We start from the raw sequence: 23076 nt of genomic DNA, 5'->3' as shown, positions 1-23076 counted from the left end.
CGTGTCAAACAGTGACGACAACCCCAGATATGTGCTTATAAAAAGGACTGGTTGTTAATTAAGCAAGATAGGTGCTTGTTACAGAGAGAGAGAGAGAGAGGAAAGGAGATGTACCAGCTGACTGAAAAGCCAGGGGACACACTCTGCACAGGTCAGCTTGGGGAGCACTGCAAGTGCAGTGTGTGTGCTGAGAGCAAAAGTTATGTAGTCTGGCTGCATATTTCTTTTTTACCGAAAGGCACATAGCACGTACAGACATCATTCCACGGCCAGATAAGAGCTTAGGGCCCTGACATTGTGCCGTCACTAGGAGTGTGACTGCAACTTCAAAGCCAGCGACACGTCAGCTTTTGATCTGAGAATAGGCAAGGGCGTCTGAAAACCACTGGTCAAAGTATAGTTCACTCACATTTCTGTTCTGAGCTGAAAGATGGCACACAGCTGCCACACTGTTAGAGAGCCACGAGAACTTATGATCTGCCTGCCTGCACACTCAGCTGTGTGCACAGAAAAACAGCATGGGTGATAAATATTGTAAGAAACACTTTAAGTGTGTGCAAACACAAAGACTTTAAGCCCGTTAACACCGGAATCTCATATGCTCATATGGCTGATTTTTGGAAATAATTACTCTCTGTAAACATTTCCTCATGTTTGTCCACGTGAGCTTGCCAACAGCTTTTTACAGCGAGTAAACACTATATCGCATATCCGGGCTGTTTGGCCAGATTTCATCTGAGGTGAAAAAGGCAAGTTTAAAGGTGAGGTTATGTTTGGATCATAGCACGCTAAGCTGTGTGAGCTGTAATACATTACAGGCTACTTTCCATTGCTGTTGCTGAATTTATTTTCTGTGGTTTGGTGCTGTTAAAAAAAATCTCTGCTTACCTTTTCTTGTGGAAATAAGAGCCATAAAGAGACAAAAAAGAACTGGACAATTAAATAAATGCATGATCTAACTGCATTGCACACACACACACACACACACACACACACACAGTGCTCGTTAAAATTCAAAATAATTACAATGAAAGCTTGGATAAAGTGATTCAATACAGAAAGGATAGAGAAGACTGAGCTTATTCTGTATATCAAAGTCGGAAGACACCAGAGGCTTTACCCACAAATCTCCTTTGAATGGGAGCTCTGTTGTAAGATCACGGGTCAGCTAGCCATGAAACTTTCCCTTACATTTAGAACTAAAGCAAGACAGAAAAAGACCAAAAAGAGTTGGGACCTTGCAGAGTCACAGCGAGTAGGCAGAGAGAGAGAACAGCGCAGTGAAGAAATATATGGTTCATGACAGGAAACAGGGCAATGGGGTAAAAGAAGAAAAAAATATGTCTGAGGAGGGAAGTGGAGAGTTGACAGTGGTGCTGCAGTGGTGCTGCATACATGATTAAGCTTCAAGGTAAATATAATTATATATTTTTTTGTTTAAGCTAAGGAGAAGATGTTTAAAAGATAAACCTGGTGATGCTCTTTACTTTATTATTGTCATCATATTCATAAACAGATCATAACCTACAAAAAGGTTATGAATATTGATCTTGAAGCCAAATCCTGATTTAGCTTATTCACTTGTGCAATGTAGCTCCATTGTATTTTTTGTTTGTTTGTTTCTATTTTAATTAAGACATATTATCTCACCATACAATTGCACTGGGCAACATGTATCTTAAGAGCAATAAACAGGGCCCATTTGTTGTGGATGTATATATACTGCATCCTGCGGTCGCAAGTACCCGTTCGTGCACCAAACGTAGATTAATCAGCCGCTTTAAATTGTGCTCAGCAAATAAACTCCTGCTTGGGAAACATTTGTAACTTCCCAGTGCCCAGTTGCTGTAAGAAATTCATAAGCCTCTTTTAAAAGTTAAACTACATGCATTTACATCTCCTGAGTAACCAGCGGGGGAGAGGATAAATGCCACATGCACAGCTGGGAAGTTGGGAAGTACTCAGAGAGTGAGGGACCAAGTAACACCTGTTTGGTTTTGTGCCATTCATGGAATTCATCAACAAGAAACAATATGCATTAAATGTATTATGCATTTATTATGCACAACGTATTTATATATTCCAAATATATAAGCTGTCATGTCAGCTGTTACCGGTATATAATAATAAGCTTTACTACATTAATAATAACACTGCTGTATAGTTCACATTTACTTTTCTTTTGCCAAAGTTAAAGGATTTATCTTAATTCAATATTTGAATTAATAAACTGTTACAGTTGTTAAAGAAACATACCTGTACCTGTAAGTAATATATAATATAGATGATATGATGCATAAAACAGGACAAGAGCAAGGCTACATACATCCCTGCAGGATTAGCCTCAAAGACCTTTATAGTGCATATAAAGAATAGGAAATGTATGCCTATATATCTATATATACTACTTTTTATTTCAGTGCAGACAGTATATACACTGTATATTTAAAATTATAGAATACATAGCAAATATATCATTGTAGGAGAAGATGGTTTATTGGGTTTTCAAATGGCTCATTTAGCTCTGTTTATTTAAATAATTATTTAAAACATTTTTTAATGAAAATCAAAAGCTACGTTTCTGCGCTGATCTGTCATATTTAAACCATTTAGAAATTATTCAGAAGAGATCATTCAGTGGAAAACATCTGTACAGTTAGCAGCGTTTGGAGATAAGTCTTTTTAGCAGCACTTCTAATATCTTAAGGTCCTTGTGTTGTCGGCGTTTTATATGGTCCTTAAATTTAGAAGTTATTGAAGTCCTGGGACTGAATAATAATCTAAAAATGAATACAGCTTGCACTTCTATTGAGTAAATGCTTCTATCAACTCCCTCATCAGCCCTTATTATAGATTGTAGATATCTCACACTAATGCCACCTTTAGTGTCATTAGGAATTGGAGCAGCTATCACATAGCATGATAATAGTCATTTGTTAGGATGTCACTGAAAACAAATGCTATGTAATATCCTGATGTGAGGCGCCGGGGAGGTGCTGTGTCTGTGATCTTCATTGTGATTTTAATGAGAATGTCAGTGCTGTCAGTAATAGGTAGCAGATTATAAAAAGAATCACATATCTCCGCTCTGCTTCCTCACATACCATGGGGACATGCGTTTCTTCTACACCGTAGACGTCTTTTGTGTGTATGTGTCTGTGTGTGCGTTTTTTTGTGTGTGTAATTTTGTCTTCCATTAGGCTTTCTGCTGACATCTGTTTGGATGTCATGTCTTCCATCTATGTTTGGCCACATGGAGCTGAACTTTGATGTTAAAGAAGCTTCATTAGCAAACATAATTAGTTTCAATTTGCAAGGTTATTTTGTCACTTTCATTTCCTCCCTGGATTTTTCGTCTACTCACTTTCATCTCACCAGATCTCAAAGACATACTGCCATCTAGTGGCCTTTGCAGTTGGTTGCATTCGAGGGTTATTTGTTGGAGTGATAGTATTTGTTCATAGGCAACGTGCAGTTAGACGAGAGGCAGACTTTTCTCAGAGGCTTGTTTATAATTGTGTTAAGTTTGCAAACCTTTCCCTCTTGCAAACTTAACAGGCTTAACGGGGGGAGGGGGGAGGGGGGGGGGGTCAGTTCATGAAGCTTGCAGATTTTTTAAATTCTGTTTCAAATAGGATAATAAATTAGCTGCTGCTTGCAATACCTTTTCACTTGCATCCACATGAAATAATGGCCACGCAATACTTAATCGAATATTTTCATATCAAAAATGTGTCATTCCTAGTTCAGTTCCCACTTTTTCCACAGGTTCTGTTTTTTGCCAGCAGATCCTGAGGAAAACTGTGAATCTCACTTGTTAGACTTAACTTAATGTATGAGGTTTAGTCAAACATTGCCAGTCAATCTCTTGTATTGAGTGTAGCCTCGACCCTCTGGGCAGTATCAGAGCTGCTCAAGTGCTTTGGCATCAGTGTGACAGGATTAACACATCAAAAGCAGTGTCAAGGCCTACAGCAGCGTCACACAGTCAGTACAGCACCTTTCATGTTCTGCTCAGGTTCACTACAATTTCACGTAAGCCAACAGCAAGTCAGACGGAAAAAGATAATGGGGCCAACCTGCTGCTATCAGGCTTTCCCTCAGCTTCAGTGAAATATGTCAAATTCTGTGTGTTTGATGAAAGATTGGAGTTCAACAGGCTCAAGTCAGAAAACGATATCTGACTTTGTCACATGGCTGGGATGCAAAGGAGCATTTATGTCTGGCATTCAGTTTGAAATGATTGCTGCAAGCCTGCATAGTCTTACTTTCCATGATGCAAACATTTGATAGTCAACAGAGAAGGAAAAATTAAACCCAAATCGTTTGGTACGAGTTCAAGTGCGAAGATGTCTTCCTGAGGTTTATAATCAGCTTGTTAAGGTGTCTTAGTGAGCAAAAGTGAAATGCTTCTCTACCTTTTTCACACGAGCATCCAGAGTAACAGTAAGCTTTATTCATTTCACTCAAATGCAAGTTTTCAACCTGCCATTTCTCATCCACTGTGTGTCAGAAATGTCTTAGTTTAATTTAGTGTTTGTATTTTCTCTCAAATGATTTTACAACCACATACTGTCATTAGTAACACTGTGTGATTTGGCTTTTTAATGACTAATCATGACTGTCAGTAATGGTAATATTATAGGAGCTTTACCTTACAATATAAACCACCTTTACCTACAATATAAATCATAACAACATTGTTGTTATGATTTGATGCTATAGAAATAAGAAATAGGAGCATTTGAGAGAACTGTCATGTACTTTTTAGAAAAACAACACATTGTCTTTTTCATATGTCATACATATATTAGGAGACATGATGCCTTATTCACTTCAATTTGTGTAATTACTTCAATCAGTTTGACTTTGTAGACATTTTCTCTTTAGCTGCTATTTTTTTATTACATTAACTGTGCAGAGTTTTTAGATACAAAAAAGACTGTTTTGAAACATACTAAATAGCTTATAGCTGTTAATAAACTCCATATTAATGTGCAATAAAATGTAAAATTCAGTAAATATTTATGACCATCTATTCTTGTAGGTACTGCTGGACACATATTTTGTTTGATATTTGGGGCTGTGATGTGAGGAACTGAAGTGAAACTGATTTTTCTGTATTAATGTTACATTGTAAGCATATAAAACATCAATAACATCCCTGAAACTGTATTTATGATATGTATCATCCTTGATTGGAAATCAGACTTCATGTACTTATACAGGAGGCTTTTTTCCTATCTCACAATGACCCCTGTCCTTGTGTAGGTGGTTGACATAAAAGAGAAACTAAAGGACTTCAAGAAATTTTGGTCCAACCTGCCTGAGGCGATGTGTGTAGAAGACAGAGTGACCGCTGGAAATGCCAGCGAAGAGGAGTGCTGGAACGGACACACCAAGGGCAGGTAAGGGCAACAGAGCCCGAAGCTAATGCCAGCTAACACAAAAGGGTAGAAGTCCAAAGTCTGTTCAACCTGCTTCATATTAAGAAGTCTAAGCCTAGAATTGAAAATCAGATTATGTGCTTTCACCTGCTCTGCAAGAGCTTAGCATGCGTTTTGATTTGAACTAAAAGTAAGCTGTTGTCTTAAACATTATAAAAAAACCTTTTCTATGTGGTTTTAATTCATCTCGTGTAAAATATAATTTGCTTCCATGCTTTTTGAATTTGGTGGCATATTTGTGAAATTGTGTTTTTCTTCTTCTTCTTTTGTTTTTAAATGTTCAACCAGCATCTAGCTCCATCTGTTATTTTGGTTTCATTTTAAAAAACTAACATTTGCATTAGGGCTCCAGATCCCCCGGCTGTTACTGATCTAACTGAGAAATCGATTTTTGCTTTTAATCATTATATCAACTATATGATTTTGAATATTTTAAACTTCTTTAAATGTTTTAATTGACATTCAATGCTAGTTTCTGTGGTAGAAACAACAATATCAATTAAAGAAGTGAAATGTTGCCTCTTTCACCTTAGCAAAATTTCAGACGTGTGTATTTTCCAGAGTGATCTGGACTTATGGAGAACAAATGCTGCTGTGTCAGATGATCTGTGGAATTCCATCACATGACGACCTGCCGCTTATTTATCGAACAGGAGTGCATTCAGCTGACACGTTTTCCCGAGAGAAATATGTCAAAAGAATGTCAGAACATTACCCTACACGACTGGGTCAAATGTTCATTTTTCCAACATTGTTGTTACCTCAAAGAGCAATTCCCAAGTGCTGTACTGGACTCATGACTCAAAACATTTATGGAATTTGACCATGTTTAGCCTGTCTCTGTTTTTGTTGAGTGAATGCTTCTGATGAGATTTCAGAGAAAGCAGTCTATAACAACTAAACAAAGTAAAGGTTTTTTTTGTTTAGTAAAAAACAGTATGAATGAAAGCTGTTTTTTCTCTTTTCTTTTTCCATGAAGGTACTTTCCTGAGGTCCAAAAGGATGGCCTTACCAACCAGGTGAATAACCCTGAAGTGGGTGTTGACATCACACGCCCAGACACACTCATCCGTCAGCAGATCATGGCTCTGAGGGTGATGACTAACAAGCTGAAAAATGCCTACAATGGCAATGATATCTACTTTCAAGACTCAAGTAAGCCATTTGCCACTTCTGTCATACACACAAATAGAACAACTCACTACTAATAAGCTGTCTGCCTAACCCTAAGGCAAAGGTGATCAGCGTCAGTAAAACTGCAAGCAGAACTAAAGGTGCAAATAACAAAAATTGTATAATGATAATAATAATAATAATAATAATAATAATAATAATGATGATGATAATGATAATAAACAAAAACAACAACAAAAAATCCTTATCTTCCGCCAGGTTTATGAAATTTTGAGACGTCACACTGAGTGTGCAAAACCACGTTCTGTTTAACTGTACAAATGACACAATTATACTAATAAACAAAAAGTAAAGAATCACAAGTAAATACACACTGCTAAGTTCATTTTAGCCACTTGGGGGCAGTAGAAATAGACAGACACATTTTTTTAAACATCTTTGCAGATTTTTACTTAATGTCTACTTAATGAATAAAAGTTTAGCATTGAGTCTAATTTAAGAATTGTTTTAAGTCTCCCATAAGTTGATGAGAAATATATTTGAAGCTGAATGCTTGACTGTGTTAACCAGGCAGTGTCTGTTTATTATTTACTGTTGAGCATATGTGTAGTGTGTATACATTAGCATATCTGAACAACACTGAGTTTATGATACAACGTGCTGGCCATAAAATGAAGACAATTTAAGAGACTAAAGGAAAACAGAGAATGACACATTTCCCACCAGGTGGGTGATAATCATGTGATATTTAAACCCTTTAATTTATACATGAGAAAGTTCCACAGTGTCTGCTGGAGATTTTGAGCAATGTTACACTGCTATTGCAGTGCTGTGCTCATTCTGGCTTGTGTTACGGTATTGCAGGCGATGAAGGCAGTGGCTCAGGCAGTGGCAGCGGCTGCACAGAGGTATGTCCCACATACATGGACGGTACCGCTGCGACTGAAATCCCCGTGGTGAGAGCCGACCGGAGCGGGCCTGTGGATAACTCTGCCCCGCTCTGTGCACCGTCTGTAGCACTGCCAACCATGCTGGCCCTTTCAGCCTTGGCACTTCAGCGACAGTGGAGATAATGCTAGAGGAACAGGCTAAACATGGACAGCAGGTTTTTTTTTTCCTTTTTTTCCCTTTTTTTGCAGTTTTTGTATTCAGGCAGATTGGAGCAGACAGCATTCAGACTGCCAGCTTCAAGGCAAGAGGAGTCTGCTCTGAAAAAGAGAGCAGTCAAGCATCATGAGTTCCCACTTTCCCAAAGATTGTGCAGTGCCATCCTTAGACTTGATATGTTTTGGCATCACTTCACCATCTAACAGCGATGCCGCCCCTACTAACTCTGCTTCTGAGATTTTAATAAAGGTATTATTGTAGGTCTTAATGTGGAAAAATATAACACGCACTTTGATTGTTTTGATTTTTTTTTATTGCAAAAAAAATAGTTTATTGTGTGTTGGAAAAAATGTTGAGAATGTGGTCATTTTATACATGTATTATTTTTTTAAAGCAAAGGATCCTTTGATTTGATCTGAATGGAACGTGGTTTTAACTGACACCTTATTCCATTGTCATGAACTTATGTGCCAATTATTCATTTCTGATGAGAAGCAAAAGTATTTATCAAAACATAATGCTGTCATGTTTATTTTTAGATCAAATGCAGCTTCTAAATTGTGTTTCTCAATCATTTTAACTGTGTCATATGGCAAGATTGTAGTTAAACTATGTCATGGGTTGGTTATGCATCTGCACAGCTTTTAGCTATTCTCTTAAAAACCTTTCAGCAGCTGCCTTGTGCTTAAAGTCACTGTTAGGGTTAAGATTGACATTTTATATACTAATTTGCCTTGCAGCAAATTCATTATGTGCAAAAATATTCTCATATCAAACTGGATTCTTTGGCTTCAAGAGTAGATAGCCTGGACAGATTTATTATGGAGCAGTTACTCACATTTAGAGAAGGTGCCGCTAATATATGGGTTATGCTGTCAAGGTAGATGCTGCCTCTGCAGCGTTGTGGTGTGCATGTCCTGGTATAAAATATATTTATACCATGTCAAATATTGTGATAATATAATTAGTAAGTTAAGGGTTCCACAATGGGTCTCATGCAACCACTAAAATGTAAAAATGCAAACTTGTCAGTAAAGGAATAGTGCCTAAAACTAATCAAATACAAATGTAAAAGAGGTGTTTAAGTGCTGCATACAAGTGTTCTTCTCACAGCACAGAGGAGGCCATGTGAAGTCACTGAAAAGCAGGATTATCTTCTTTAACTGTGTAAATGGACATTTACCATTTTGCACTCAAAGATGATTGCTATCAGTTCTTGTGCTGCTCTAACCTTGATGTTAATTTACAGTAATTGGGGCTTTTAGCATTTTCAAAAAATACTCTAGAAATATTTACAGGATTTTGAGATGATTCATTAATTCTGTAAATGTTGTTTTTCCTCTTATTTTTAAGGTTCAGTAACCAAAGCATATTCTGTGTGTAAATGAACACTGTAGGACCAAAACTAAAGTACTTTGTGACAGTATTAACAAGTGGAAATTACAAATTTAAAAAAAAGAAAGAAAATTATATATATATATATATATAGATGTATATCAGCACAGTTGCAAAAGGTTATGGAAATATTAGGAGAGGAAGCAGCAACAGCACATAGTGGTTACTGGAAATGTAAAGAAAGGGTCTCTAAATTTATCTGGAAAGCTTGAATGGTTGTGTCTGCAGCACAGACAGGCTTGAAGCCGACCACAGTCACCTGTGAAATGAGAATCTGTGGAGACTGGACAGAGCTGAATGCTTCAGTGAAGCGCCTCACTAGAGCGTACTTACGGAGAATGTGAGAGGCCTGGCCGTTCTGAGGGGGGCGGACAAAACCAGCCTGTATGTACGTCCACTGTTCTCTGAGAGCCCGACAGGTTCATAACCAACAGGCCTGCTAAGCTTACATTTCCAAGGAATTAGCCTGTATTAAGTCCTTTGCAGCATATCACTGAATATTTGTTGAGCTTTTTCTTTATTTCATACGAGTCACTTTTTTTTAACCCACATTTATTTCAAGAATATAGAGGAAATATGTCAAAGTTTCATTTAAAATGACCCATTATTCTAAATTTTGATCTCATAAAATGCCCTTTTTATTGTTTTGTATCACTGAACTTTTAATATTTTTGCAATAAAATATTGAAAATGGATGTATGGTCAGACAAATTATGACTCCAAAAAATGCTCAGTTTGGGTTTTTTATGTTGTTATCTCTTTGCTTGTTTTTCAAAATTAATGCATTGCTGTATGATTTCAAAACTAATGAGGAAAGGTTTCTATGGGGTTTTAAAATCATTTCAAACTGAGGTGTGAAGAACTAGTTGAGCAAATATGCCTTACTGTTTTCTGGTGCAATTAAGATGATTGCATTTTTGTTTTATTGCTGTTCTTGAGAATAAATTCTTATTTAAAAAAAACCCAAAAATAATTTGTAATCATATATGTTTTATATATATTGATGATTGAGATGGTAAATCAAGCTCAAACTGGTTAAAGTAGAAATGCATTTAATTAAAGACTGATTTAAGAATGTGAGGTTCTTGGTAGAACAATCGTGTGAATCATTTGCTAACATGAAATTAGATGTAACAGCTAAAACACAACATGCTATTCAAAGACAAGATTATTATTCTGCTCTTCTTCACAGTCGTGACTGCAGACAGGGTGCTCCATTACTATGAGGTATGTTTGAGCACTCAAGCGCATTTCAGAACAACAGGTGAAATCTAGGCTTCTTCTGTGTACTTTCTATTTGTGAAATCTGCTTTTATCAGAGGTTCAAAGCCTCTGTTTCTCCGCTGACGCAGGTAGAGCACAAAGATAAGGAGAAGCACCAGGAGACCGATGAAGATTCCTCCCAGAGTGGAGCCCAGCACAAAAACAGCCGGTCCTCCATCTGCATCTGTATAGATGAAACAGGAGATGGAGATGTTTGCTGAAACCTTTGCAGTAGCAGGATCATTGAATATGAATGAAATCTGTAAATAAGATATTTGTTCCAACATAACAAAAAGAGGGTTTTTTTTTTATGTCCATGAGCCAGCGCCAGTGATTTGAAAGTGGTCAGCAGTGAGTTGATATTTGTTTTGAAACATGCAATGTTGCCCTGTTTTATTAGTGTTCACTGAAATGCCACACGTGTCTGTGGGGTATATTTAATTGAGAAATTTTGCCACAAAAACTATCCATTAAAACCATAATCTGTCATTTTCAGACTTGAACAGATCATGTTGGTAGTCTAATTTAGAAAATTCTGTTTATTTTTTTTCTTTAATAATTGTATGGGTTAGGTATGTCTACTCTTCATGCAAACCCAGGCTAACTCTTTGCTTCATGCACACTGTACACACTTGAGTGAAATCAATCTTTACTCTCACCAGTAAGAAATGACATCAATTTTCCAAAAATGTCCACCTGTCCCACCGATCAAAGTTATTCTTTCACTATTTGCTCACCATCCAGGGAAATGGCATAAGAATATCCCAGCTGCTCAGATGGAACATACACTTCCTCATTAGTAATGGAAGGGAAGAAGGGAACCATGTTGTAGTCTCTGTTGTGTCCAATGGGGGCCATCTCATCTGGGAAAGTGGCATTGGATGGGACAAACCTTCTCATCCATTCATCAAAAATGGCATCAGTGAAAGCATGGAGCACCTGCGAGGTACAAATGACAAATTTCATTTTTATTAAAATGAAAACAAAGTGTGTCAGAGATTTTTTATCAGAGGAAACCATTGAATTAGGTTTTCACCAGAAAGATGGGGTCATTGGCTGCAGAGTGAGCCAACGAGCTGGTTCCATTGAGCATTGAGTGGACAAGATTGTGAAGGTTGTCAACAGTTTCGTCCAGTTCTCCATCTGGTTTGTCGTACCCTTCGAGAGCATTTCTGTGAAGTACAAACAGCAGCATTAATTTATTTATTCTGTGAAAGAGGTGGCATAAATTTAACATCATTAACAATGGTAAACACTCCACTTTTACCTAAAGCTAAAGGAGGAGTTGGTGAAATAGGGAGGGCTGTCAAAGTCCCGAATTCCAAGACAGCTTCTGACGTCAGTCATTGTAGGCAGAGTCCTGTTGCCTTGCCGGATCATCCCTCTCTGTATGAAACCTTCACTGGTTCCATTACAAAGGGTCACGAGACGATTGTAGTCGTCGAGACTGGAAATAAATTAGATACACGTAAAGAATTTAAATGTTTCACCAACATGTACCATTAACATTCGTTAATTGGTTACACATTTTTAATACAATTACTGACAATTGTTTCCCTCCAATCAGTATTTTCTGCTAACCTGTTACACACCACCCCCCATCTGGAGAACCTGGACTGGTTACTGATGAGGAAGGGGTTGTCTGGGTTTCTGCCTCCCAGCAGAGTGTCAGTACACACATCACACTCACTCTGCCCTGTGGCAAAGTTCCAATATGGGATTGCAAAATTCTCATTGCCAGTAAGTCTCTGCAGAAGAAAAAGAAACACTCATGTTTGTATGAAAAAGTATTGCTAAATCAGCAACATGGCTCTTTAGGAATGTTTTATAGGGCCAACTCTCTCTCGTTTATATTTTATATATATAATTTTTAGGTATACCATTTTTTTATTGTTTAAGTCTGTCTTTTTTTAATGCATGAGAAGTTTAAAATGTCTTTGGGAAATATTGTAAGAATGATTTGTCTGTCAGTTTTTCACCAAAATGTTAGTCATCAGTAAGCTTATTGAATATAACATGCATTAATCTGAGCTTTAAACAGATGTCTCTTTGACAGGTCATTTATGTTTCATCAGTGAATTTAAACAAGAATTGTGCACGCAATTTAAAAATCTGATGAGCCCAAATAAAAAAAAATGCAAATTGTTGTGCAAAGGATACACTCCTCTACTCTCCACCACAAAAAAATGAAAATATAATATTTTAAGAGATGTTTAAAAAATACAAAAATAATACAAAATTCCAAATACCTGGAGTTCTCTTTCCAAACTCAGGAGGTGATACCTGTGCCAAGTAATGAATGCTGGCCCTTTGTGTGAGAAATCAATGGCTTTGAAGGGACGACCTGGACCTGGAGGAAAATGAATTGTTTCATTAGCTCCTCTTTAGTATCACAACAGTTCTGAGCTTAATAAACACTATATCTAATGCCTAAAAATATGAATTTTATAACAAACATATGAGAACGTAAAACAAAAAGTTAAGTAAAAGCATTCCTCTTATCAGTTTATATGTTACAGAATGTTTGTAGTTACAGTAAAAAAGGTCTATATTTGGAATTTGTCAGGCTTCATAAAACTTCATTAAAAAAGGGGGGGAATCTGCTATGTAGGTATAGTATTTGTCTTATTTGATCAATTCTAACACATATTTCTATTATTGTTATATTCCTGAAAAAAAAAAGCCACACATTTAATAGTTGTAGTGGTTTTGTGTAAATACGACCATGATGGTTTACCAAGAAGAGTGTCTCTAACAGAGTAGTAATGCTGCCAGACAAAGAAGTCATAAACGGAGATGTTGGCAATCTGTGGCTCTGTTCCATTTGGTCCGAGGAGTCCGAGCCAGTGCTGCGTGGCGATGACGTAGTCTGGGTGGATGCTGCTCTTGGCCAGTTCCAGAACGTCCAGGAACTCTTGGAGCTCTTCAGGGGTCAAGGAGTGGATATTCTTCCGCACGACGGGAGCTTTCCTCTGGTCACAGTTTGGTCCGGCCCAGCCAAACTTGCACTGGCCGCAATCATAACCTGCAAAATTACCTGCAATATAAAGAGCAAATTAATTGTCAAATCGTGCAAGTAAGTAAAGTTTATTTATAAAGTCCTTTTCACAGACATGTAGTCACAAAACACTGTACAACAAAATAATAAAACCTAAAAATGCAGTTTAAATTCAAAAGATAGAAACAGTTACTACTGCTAAGAATCTCAACAGAAGGTCTCCTTAAATAAAAAGCAGACGACAGACGAGGTTTAACACAACCCTTTACCTAGTTAAATCTAAGTCTACTTTAACCATTTATGGATTTAACTTTTCTTATTTATCTAAATTAGCTGGTCAGCACCCACCAGTACATCTGCAAGTCTGATTGAAGAATTTGGTCGGCCACCTCTCTCTGTCATCAACATTCCTTAGTCTGTACGGTCCTCCCCAGGGTTTGGTGTCGACTCGAACAGCAGTGCAGCTTCCTCTTCCCGACAGTGAGCCACACACATTGGCAGGGTCTGAGCCCAGAGCAGGGCAGCACTGCTTGGACAAAATCCCCTCCACTGTGCAGCACACTCGAGGAAACTGAGCCTCTGACAGGTCAGGGCCAAAGAGTAAACAAAGAAGACCAAGACCCAGAGCAATCATGATATATCACCTGTTTCTTTCAGTCAGCAGTGACAAATCAGTTTGTAGATCAAATCTCAGCTGTAATACGCTCAATTAGTTACCCCAGAAGAGTGTGGAATCTCACTCTGCTACGGTTCCTTGCTGTGTATCTTTGAATTAGATTCAGTGATAGGTTTAATATCTACAGAAACAACTCCTGCAGCTAAATCATGTTGTGTTCCAGTTGCCTCCATGCACATTAAGAAAGGCTCTGATTTCTGTTCTTGCTTTTGTAGAGGAGGATTAAGCCACTGGTCTTGTGATGATCACCTGACAGCAGAGCTGTGAGCCACACTAAGATCCGGATGAATTAACCAAGGAACTGCCTGAAGGAACTATTAAGGCAATGTATAGAGACTTTGTGCCAAAGGACTCCATTGTGATTTTTATTTGTTAGCTGTGGTTGAGTCATATTCAGCTATCCAAACAGAACAAAAATAGTTTTCAAATCAGTTCCCTGACTGCATGCCTAGTAAATCTAAATAAGAGACTAATCACTTTAATCCTGCCAGACGTTTTCTGAAAGTTTTGGAGCTTGTTAGTACAGGTTGGTTTTGAGCTTTTTGCTCTCCACATTTTCACCCCAGGTCTCAGCTGACGTCTTTTGTTATCCATGTGATTTGCAGGAAGAACAGCAGTAGAAGTATTACGACGTTGTTTCAAAGAACTCTTTTATCTTTCACACACTATTCATACAGTGTCACTGTCTGTGTGATTCCTAACAAATAAAGAGCATAATGGCACATGTCAGTATGAAACTACTGGAAAATGTTTGATATCCATCCATCCATCCATTCACTTCCACTTATCCTTTTGCAGGGTTGCAAATTTGTGCATGTTTGATATCACATAACCAGTGGCAGAAGAACTATGATATTTTAAATACACACGGCAGAAAACCCTACAATCAAAATGCAGGGACATTAATTGCTGCCTAAACTTAATACCTGGTTGTGCCACCCTTAGTAGTAACAACTGCAATCAAGTATTTGTGATAACTGGCAATGCATATTTCACATCGCTGTGGAGGACTTTTGTCCCACTCTTTTTCGCCAAATTGTTTTAATTCAGGCAGACTGGGAGCTTTTTGGGTATGAGCGGTCTGTTTAAGGCCATGCCAAAATATCATATTCTGATTCAAGTCCAGACTTTGACTAGGCCACTCCAAAGCATTCATTTTGGGTTTTTTTTTTATCCATTCAGAGGTGGACTTGCTGGTGTCTTTTGGATCATTGTTCTGCTGGCCAACCCAAGCTTTGGGAGCATTCTCCTTCATTATATTCTGATAGAGAGCAAACTTCAAGATTCAGTCGAGTCCTCCAAGTCCTGAAGCACTAGAGCAGCCCCAGACCATCACACCATCATCACCATATCTCTATTTAATCGGTGGCAAAACTTTTTTTTGGAGAAGTTACATGATGTGTACTGTGTCAGCAGGGATGGTAATCTGATCAAGATATTATCATAACAGTAGCGGTCAAAGTTTCCTTTCAAGAGTTCCTTGAAAGTCCTCTCTGAAGACAGAACAACTCCTTCTGATAATAGCTGAATAACTCTACTGTGTCCAAAAGACTTTTAAAGAGTGGTGTTAATGATGCTGTTTAGATTTCACTGGATTACATGTAACAAATTGTATTATTAGCAATCAGTGCTGAATGAAATAGAACAGAATAGCCCTTTATTGTCATTGTGCAACGAAATTCCTGGAGTTTTAAGAATGGGTCGCACCGTCTTCTGGGATACAAATGAAAAACAAATAATAGTAAACTAATAAACTTTGTTTATTTTCAACACTTAAAGAAGATTCAATTTGTCACTAACCACACACGCGGTTTTACTTGTGACTGAAAAGTATGAGTTCTTTCTCTTTGTGGGTTTGAGTTTTGATACAGTTTGTTTCTCACTGCCCTTAAGAAATAAATGTGTTTTACCCAGCCTGTTTTCAAATGCAGAACAACTAGAACAACTTTCTGAGTGAAACCACTAATCCTTACATTTAACAGACCCATACTATTACTTCCAGCAGTGGCCTTCCATGCGGCTGATGAGAGCCTATGTACATGTACTAATTAATGTCATGAATAGTCAGTTTTCCCCTACTGGGAAAGACTTCCTTTACCGATAGTAAAACTCAAACATAGGACAAAGAAAGTTAAAAATGAGATATCATTAACAGTAAATGTAAATGAAATTGATAAAAACTGTGTGCTATAACCCAGGCCTTTTTAATGTTAGGCCCACGGTCTGTACCAGTTGTGTTACATGCAACAAGAATAACATGTGCTTGCTTTTATTTCATTAGCATTTTTCATCATAACATAATAGACTGTGCTCAAAACCCATTAACCAACACAAAATTTCAAATAGCCATAATTTGAACACAAAGAAAACCTGTTTTAAGTGCAGCTCAGTCATACAATTCCCCCCTTTTCATAATGGGATGACATTCATAAAGAAAAGTCAGTAAGTATCCAAGTCACAGTATATTTAACTTAACAACTTTAGCTGTTGTTATGATTCAGTGCTATATGAATAGAAATGAACTGAAAACTGAAAATAGCTTAACAGAGGTAAAGTAAAAATAAACACAAGATTCATAAAGCAAATGTAATCGCGGCTCCATGAGAAAAGTCATGTGTGACCACTGCTTTCTTTATGCAACAGGCCATGTGAGGTTCACTGCAGTCAAAAGGATTAAGGAGCAGAACTCCCTGGAATTTCTCTGTTTAAATTATTTCACATCAGTTTCAGTAAATAAGTGTACCTAGTTGTGCAGATGCAGACTCACAGGCCGTTTGATTGTGGTTCATCACAGTCATGGCTTGTCATGTGTACTAAATGAGATCTGTTGCCACTGAATGGCGTGATATCTCACACAAACCAATAAAGAAATGTAAATCGCATCACAGACAAGATACGATCAATCAAACATTAACAAGAAAAACATGTTGTAATGGTTAAGCAAACAAAATTAGAGACGTGGGGGGAAAACAGAAGTGAACACAAACAAATCACTTTTAGTTAGAAAAGACTAAAATAAAACATCCTTAAAAAGTAAGTAAATTAAATGTATTTAATTAATTTGTTAAACATAGTGTGCAAATTAGGAAAACTTATGGGAGGAGTCTTTTGCAAGTAAATCCTAACATGGCATCATCCATATAATGGAGTATAAAGATAAATGTTATAAGGAGCGGAGCTCTAGAAGGACTTTACATCCCTCGGTGGTGGTAGTGGGGGTGTTGGTAAAGGGATGTAGAGCGATAGCTGCACATGGATTTGATGTGGTGCAGGACTTCTCATGAGTCATAGTTGAAGCATCCTGCTTCTGATAACAATTCAGGGAAAGAGGTGGAGACGTGGATTTGGTTTGCAGCGATCAGAGAGCAACAGAGAAAGAAACGGTTCTGAAGTTTGACACCAATGAAATGAATGGCTCGAAGAGGCTGTAGCAAAATGTGTTTGGTTTATCTGTAAGCATGAACAACCTGGGTCAGCTGATTGAGTTGGAAGCACAGAAAGTCAGATAAAGGAAAACAGAGGTTTGCTAAAGAGAGTCACAATAAAGACAATGTTTTAGAATCATTACTTCATTGGGCAACAAACAGCACGACTAATGGAGACGCTGAGTGAGTAGGTCTGTGCAGGTCATATATTGAATCTAAAATAAGGTCATTCATCAGCTTGTGCAATTACCTTTAAAAGCATGACACTGCTTAATTTCTGGTAACAAGATCAGCTACAAATATTTGTATTTGGTAGATTGTTTTTAGGTTCTTTGTCTTTTTAAAAAATGGAAAAGCAGAGTGACCTAAACCAAATCCCCCTTTCTGTCAAAGCTGGTGAGCATCCACTTAATTTGGTCTCAGTGGACCCTGTCAGTGGGTGACCCACAAACCCTCAAACATTCGTTTAAAATTGTGTTGACACGTGGCTTTAAAAGCCTGAAGTCACAGTACATTTTTTTCCTTTAATTTCAACATTTCAGAGTCAATATATAGTTATATAAATGATCGAATATACAATTTTATAAGCTATAAAATTATACAATATGTAATTATGATTTATTCATTTATGCATACTGATATGTTATGGAAAATAGCTTTAGGCCTAAGTTAAAAGCAGATAATGGTGGCTTATTAACATTACAGTGTCTGCCAACTGAATTTTATGAATTACATTCATCCATCAATCCTTTTTTAAACCATTTAATCATGGTGGCAGAGGGGCTGGAGCCTATTCCGTCTGTCATTGGGTGACAGGCAGGGTGCACTCCCACAATAGGTTACATAAAACACAGAGATAAAGACAGTTATTCGTAGTCTATTCCCAAATTTACAGTTACCTGTTAACCTAAAAAGACATGAGTGAATTGTCTAGTCCTAAGACATTTTATTTCGTTTATTTTATTCTGATTTAAACTTAAGTGGTGCAGAGTTTATAGAATACATTATTGATTTAAACCAGCCATCAAACTGACCCTGATTTAAAATGAACTCTGATACCCAATTATCTGCAAAGTGTTGAGTTCTTACAGCAAACTTATTAGATATGTGCAAAAGAAAACTCAACCTTTGATCAGTGTTTTCAGATACTTCAACAGTAGGTATCAGCTCTCCAACAAGATATATTCATCCTGTGAGAAGAAGATTTTGAGGAGAACGTGACAAGAAAGAAACAGTGATTTGCATCTAATGACCCTCAACTGTCTTTTCCTACACAGGTTTCAACTCTTCTCTCAGGTTCAACGTCTGCTTAATACTCCATGATGGATCTTCAAAACACACCAGGACAACAGTGGGAAGGAAAAGCTCCCTTTTAAAAGGTAGAAACCTCCTCCAGAAGCAGGCTCATGGAGAGGCAGCTGTCTGCAGCGATCAGTTGGGGGTGAAGTTTAAATAATACAGGCCATATAATCATCTATCAACTCCACATCTTATGATATGTTATTACAGTTATCAAGTCTAATGACAAACAAATTGCAATGTTTTCAGTTTTCAAATACTGAATTGAAGATTTATATGTGATATAATATTTTGTAATATAGAGTGTTGCATTTACTTCTGTTTATCCAATCATATGTTGTGGGAGGCCTGAAGCCTATCCCAGCTGCCAAAGGGTGAGAGGCTGGGTACATACTGGACAGGTCAGCAGTCCACTACAGAGCAAACACAGAAAGACAGAAAGCCATTCGTACTCACTGATTCTGAATTGTTCTCTCTATGGGCAATTTGGAATCACCATTTAGCCTAACCCCACTAACTGCATGTCTTTGGACCATGGGACGAAGCCAGAGTAGTCAGAAAGAGCCTTCATAGGCATGGGGAGAACATGCAAACTCTATACAGAAAGGCTGTGTGTAGAGTTTGCTTGAGCTAAGGTGGGAGATAGGGAGCATGCATTATATACATACATACACTACCAGCATTAGGGTGTAATTTCATTTCAGTAACTTATTTAAAATGACATGATGAGACCAATTCCAGTAATACTGATTTGAACCAGCTGTCAGACTGACCCTGATCTGATACCCAATTATTTGCAAAGTGTTGAGTTCTTATAACAAACTTATTATTATATTTCTGGTTACTTGATTTAAAATAATTTACCTTCTTCAAAATGTGTATATCAACAAAATACATTAGTCCCACAGCAAAAACAGGATGGGGCCAGAGAGAAAAACAAGCAAGTGACCATATTGCCATCTAGCACTAATTTTGAGAATGAACGGACATTTTATTTCAAATGAGAATGGAGCTTAATAATTGATATTTACAAAAGAAAACTCAACCTTTGATCAGTGTTTTCAGATACTTCAACAGTAGGTATCAGCACTCCAACAAGATATATTCCTCCTGTGAGAAGAAGATTTTGAGGAGAACATGACAAGAAAGGAAACCTGATTTGCATCTAATGACCCTCAATTGTCTTTTCCTACGCAGGTTTCAACTCTTCTCTCAGGTTCAACGTCTGCTTAATACTCCATGATGGATCTTCAAAACACACCAGGACAAATGTATCCATTCTGTCAAGTATCAATCCAAGATAATTACACATGGAGCTGAAACTAACTAATTGTTAGCATGTGGATGCAGAAATCCAGCACTATTTTCTTATCACCGTGCCACTTTGGACATGCGTCATAGGAATATGTGCTGACAACACAATAGAAGGCCTATTAGATGTTAAATTGAGGCCTCTTCAGTTAGATTTACAGAGAGGACGGCTCAGGATCCTAGAAACTGGTGAAAAACAACTCATTCAAAAGTTTTTCATTGTTTTATGTTTTACGTAACGTGAGGCGTCTCTCAACAACCCTTTCTTCAGTCTTTTTGGATTTCTCCTCCATATTCATATCAGTCTTTTAAATGAGCCCACACTCTGTACAAATGCACACAAACATGAAAACTCAAAGAGAGCAGAAAATAAACGATCATGTAACCCTTGCTGTGACTCAGATGTGAAACCTAACAAATATGACATTTCTATAAATCAATTAAAATTATACTCAATGTTTTACAGATGAAAAACTATCTGGGGTTCACTTTATGCCGGGCTCACACTGTGCGATTTTTGGCCCATTTTGAGCCGATTTTTGAGTCGTGCGACCGTTTTGGCGATCGGCCCGATTTTGGCCTTCATCGTGCGTCGTGCATCGTGTAGTATACGTGGGGTAACGAGAGGCGATTAACACCTCACGACCAGCTCCCGATCATCAATCGCTTGGTCGTGAGGATTTCAAACCTGTTTGAAATCCTCGCGACCGTCGTGAGGGTGTCACCGCAGCTTCTCGCACTGCGCACGCGCAAACACAAATGTCAGCGAAAAAGACGGCGCAGCACGGGAGTGCAGCGTGTGATCTGGACACAAGCGATGGAGGCACAACTTGTAGAACTATGGCAAGCTCACCCGAGCCTTTTCGATGTGGCCTCACAAAATTATCACGACCACAACAACCGTGAAAATAGTTGGATTTACATTGCTGCTCAATCACAGCTGCCTGATCAATGTTTTTAATTAGCAATTTAGCAAAGTTGATGGTGGTGGTGTGCGTGTCTATGTGAGTGAAAGACAGAGAGGGAGCGACAGATTTTCTGTTATAACCTTCATTTTATGGACGCACAGTGTGAGCACTCAGGTCGCATCAGAGCATCGGGCCGTATAGTGTGAGACCCTGCATCGTGACCTGTGAACTTCTAACCCCTGCGAGTCAATCGTACAGTTTGAGCAGGAGCTGAATCGCGCGACTGAAAAAATCGCACAGTGTGAGCCTGGCATTAAGGTAATACAGGTCATAGTATCATCTATATCATCGTCATATCTTCTTTCAGCCAGCTAATCAAATCACATTCTTAATTTCTTCAAATTCTGAAATAAAGCTTTAAGTGTATGATAATAATATCTGATTCAAGTTTGTTGGGAGTGTTGGAGCCTGTCGCAGCTGCCATAGGGTGAGAGGTAGCGTACACCACGGACTAGTTGCCAGCCGTTACACAGCAAACAAGGAAAGACTGACAATCATTTGCACTCACATTCACACTCATGAGCAATTTACAATCATCACTTGACCTAACTCTACAACCGTATGTTTTTGGACTGTGGGGTGTTTGTGTACAAGTAATCCACAAACACCCCAGTCTGCTTCAGCCAAAAAGTGGATTTGAATGCAGCAACCTTTTGCTGTGGGGCAACAGTGATAACCACCATGCCACCATGCTCCCACAATACAGACTATTATCGCACATCATATTAATGTGTTCTACCCCCAAACTTCTTTAAAGTACCTTTATCTAGAGGCAGAGATCTGCTGCTGTATATTGAGTGAAACCAACATATAAAATAAATCTGACCCACACTCCTAATGCACTATAGCTGTGGCCTTTCATGTGACAGCTGGCAGTTAAAGTCCATGTAATAATTAAGGTTAAGAAGAGTCTGTTCTCCCCTCTTAATTGAGAGATTCTTATGAAATTCACATGATGGGAAAAACTTTATATAAAAGCTAACAATCAGGCACATTATTATTATAAAATTAGTAGTGGAATGAAGATCACAAAATAACAGAAAAAATACTTAAAGAAATACATAGTAATACCCAGCTGTCATAGGAACAAGACGTGGGGTACACCCTGATCAAGTCAAACACGAAGCTAACACAGAAAGACAGTCAGTCATACTAACATACAGATAATTTAGGATAACCAGTCAACCTAATATACATGTCTTTGAATAGTGTGAAGAAGCTGGAGTGCCCAGAGAGCGCTCATACAAGCTTATAGAGAAGATGCAGACTCTACATAGAAAGCAGCAGCCAGCAAATTCAAAAATAGGTAGCCAAGATAAAATTATACTAAGATATAAATTACATAAGTAAATTATTTTTGAAAAACAAAACATGATTTATTTGTTTAATTTTTAGCACATTTATTATATTTATATATACTAGCAAACCCCCCTGCACAGAGATGCCAATGTGATAGGGAACATAGATACTTACATGCGCTATGACCATTATAGTATAATTTCATTTCAGTCACATATTTAACCTCCTAGGACCTGGCATCCACATATGTGGACATCACATTTTGGGTTATTTAGACCAAAATACTCAATTTTGCTCTACAAGGGCCTGATATCCACTTACGAGGACATTATACTGCTACTGTTCTATCAAAATTTTAAACGAATATCCTCATATGTGGCTCTGATTTTTCATAAAAACAAAAATAAGGTAAAAAAAAAAATCTGGTAATTCTTTGTTTTTACATTCATTGGGCCCCAATATGCCCAAATATCAAAGAGAAATTAAAAATGCATGCGGTGGAAGAGTTCAGGTCTTATGAGGTTAAAATAACATAATGAGAAAAATTCCAGTAATACTGATCTGAACCAACCATCAGACTAACCCTGATTTAAAATTAACTCTGATACCCAAGTATGTATAAAGTGATGAGTTCTTATAGCAAACTTAATATTATATTCCTGTTTTTTGACCAAGTTATTACTTTGAAATCATTTATCTTCTTAAAAATGTGTACATCAACAGGAATACATTATTCCTGCTGAAACACAGGATG

General features: G+C 37.7%; 2 protein-coding genes across 3 annotated transcripts in view; one reads left to right on the top strand and one right to left on the bottom strand.

Annotated features, from left to right (window-relative positions):
* Positions 1-9013, top strand: part of gpc6b (glypican 6b) — a 78837-nt gene extending 69824 nt beyond the window's left edge. For both annotated transcript variants that reach the window (XM_063498153.1, XM_063498152.1), the window contains 3 exons: positions 5272-5408; positions 6427-6602; positions 7446-9013. In XM_063498153.1, the coding sequence (XP_063354223.1) occupies positions 5272-5408; positions 6427-6602; positions 7446-7654 (522 nt within the window). In that variant the 3' untranslated portion in view covers positions 7655-9013. The remainder of the gene's footprint in view (positions 1-5271; positions 5409-6426; positions 6603-7445) is intronic.
* A 1127-nt stretch (positions 9014-10140) lies between these two features.
* Positions 10141-14185, bottom strand: dct (dopachrome tautomerase). Its single transcript, XM_063498155.1, has 8 exons — positions 13693-14185; positions 13084-13383; positions 12596-12696; positions 11928-12094; positions 11614-11793; positions 11383-11518; positions 11084-11285; positions 10141-10530 (listed from the first exon to the last, which is right to left on the bottom strand). Exons 1-8 carry the CDS (start codon positions 13976-13978, stop codon positions 10355-10357), a joined length of 1548 nt encoding a protein of 515 aa, XP_063354225.1. The 5' UTR covers positions 13979-14185; the 3' UTR covers positions 10141-10354.
* Positions 14186-23076: the final 8891 nt, after the last annotated feature.

The sequence above is a fragment of the Pelmatolapia mariae genome, linkage group LG16_19 (assembly GCF_036321145.2).
Source record: "Pelmatolapia mariae isolate MD_Pm_ZW linkage group LG16_19, Pm_UMD_F_2, whole genome shotgun sequence".
Lineage (NCBI taxonomy): Eukaryota > Metazoa > Chordata > Actinopteri > Cichliformes > Cichlidae > Pelmatolapia > Pelmatolapia mariae.
This window is presented reverse-complemented; position numbering and strand designations above follow the sequence as displayed.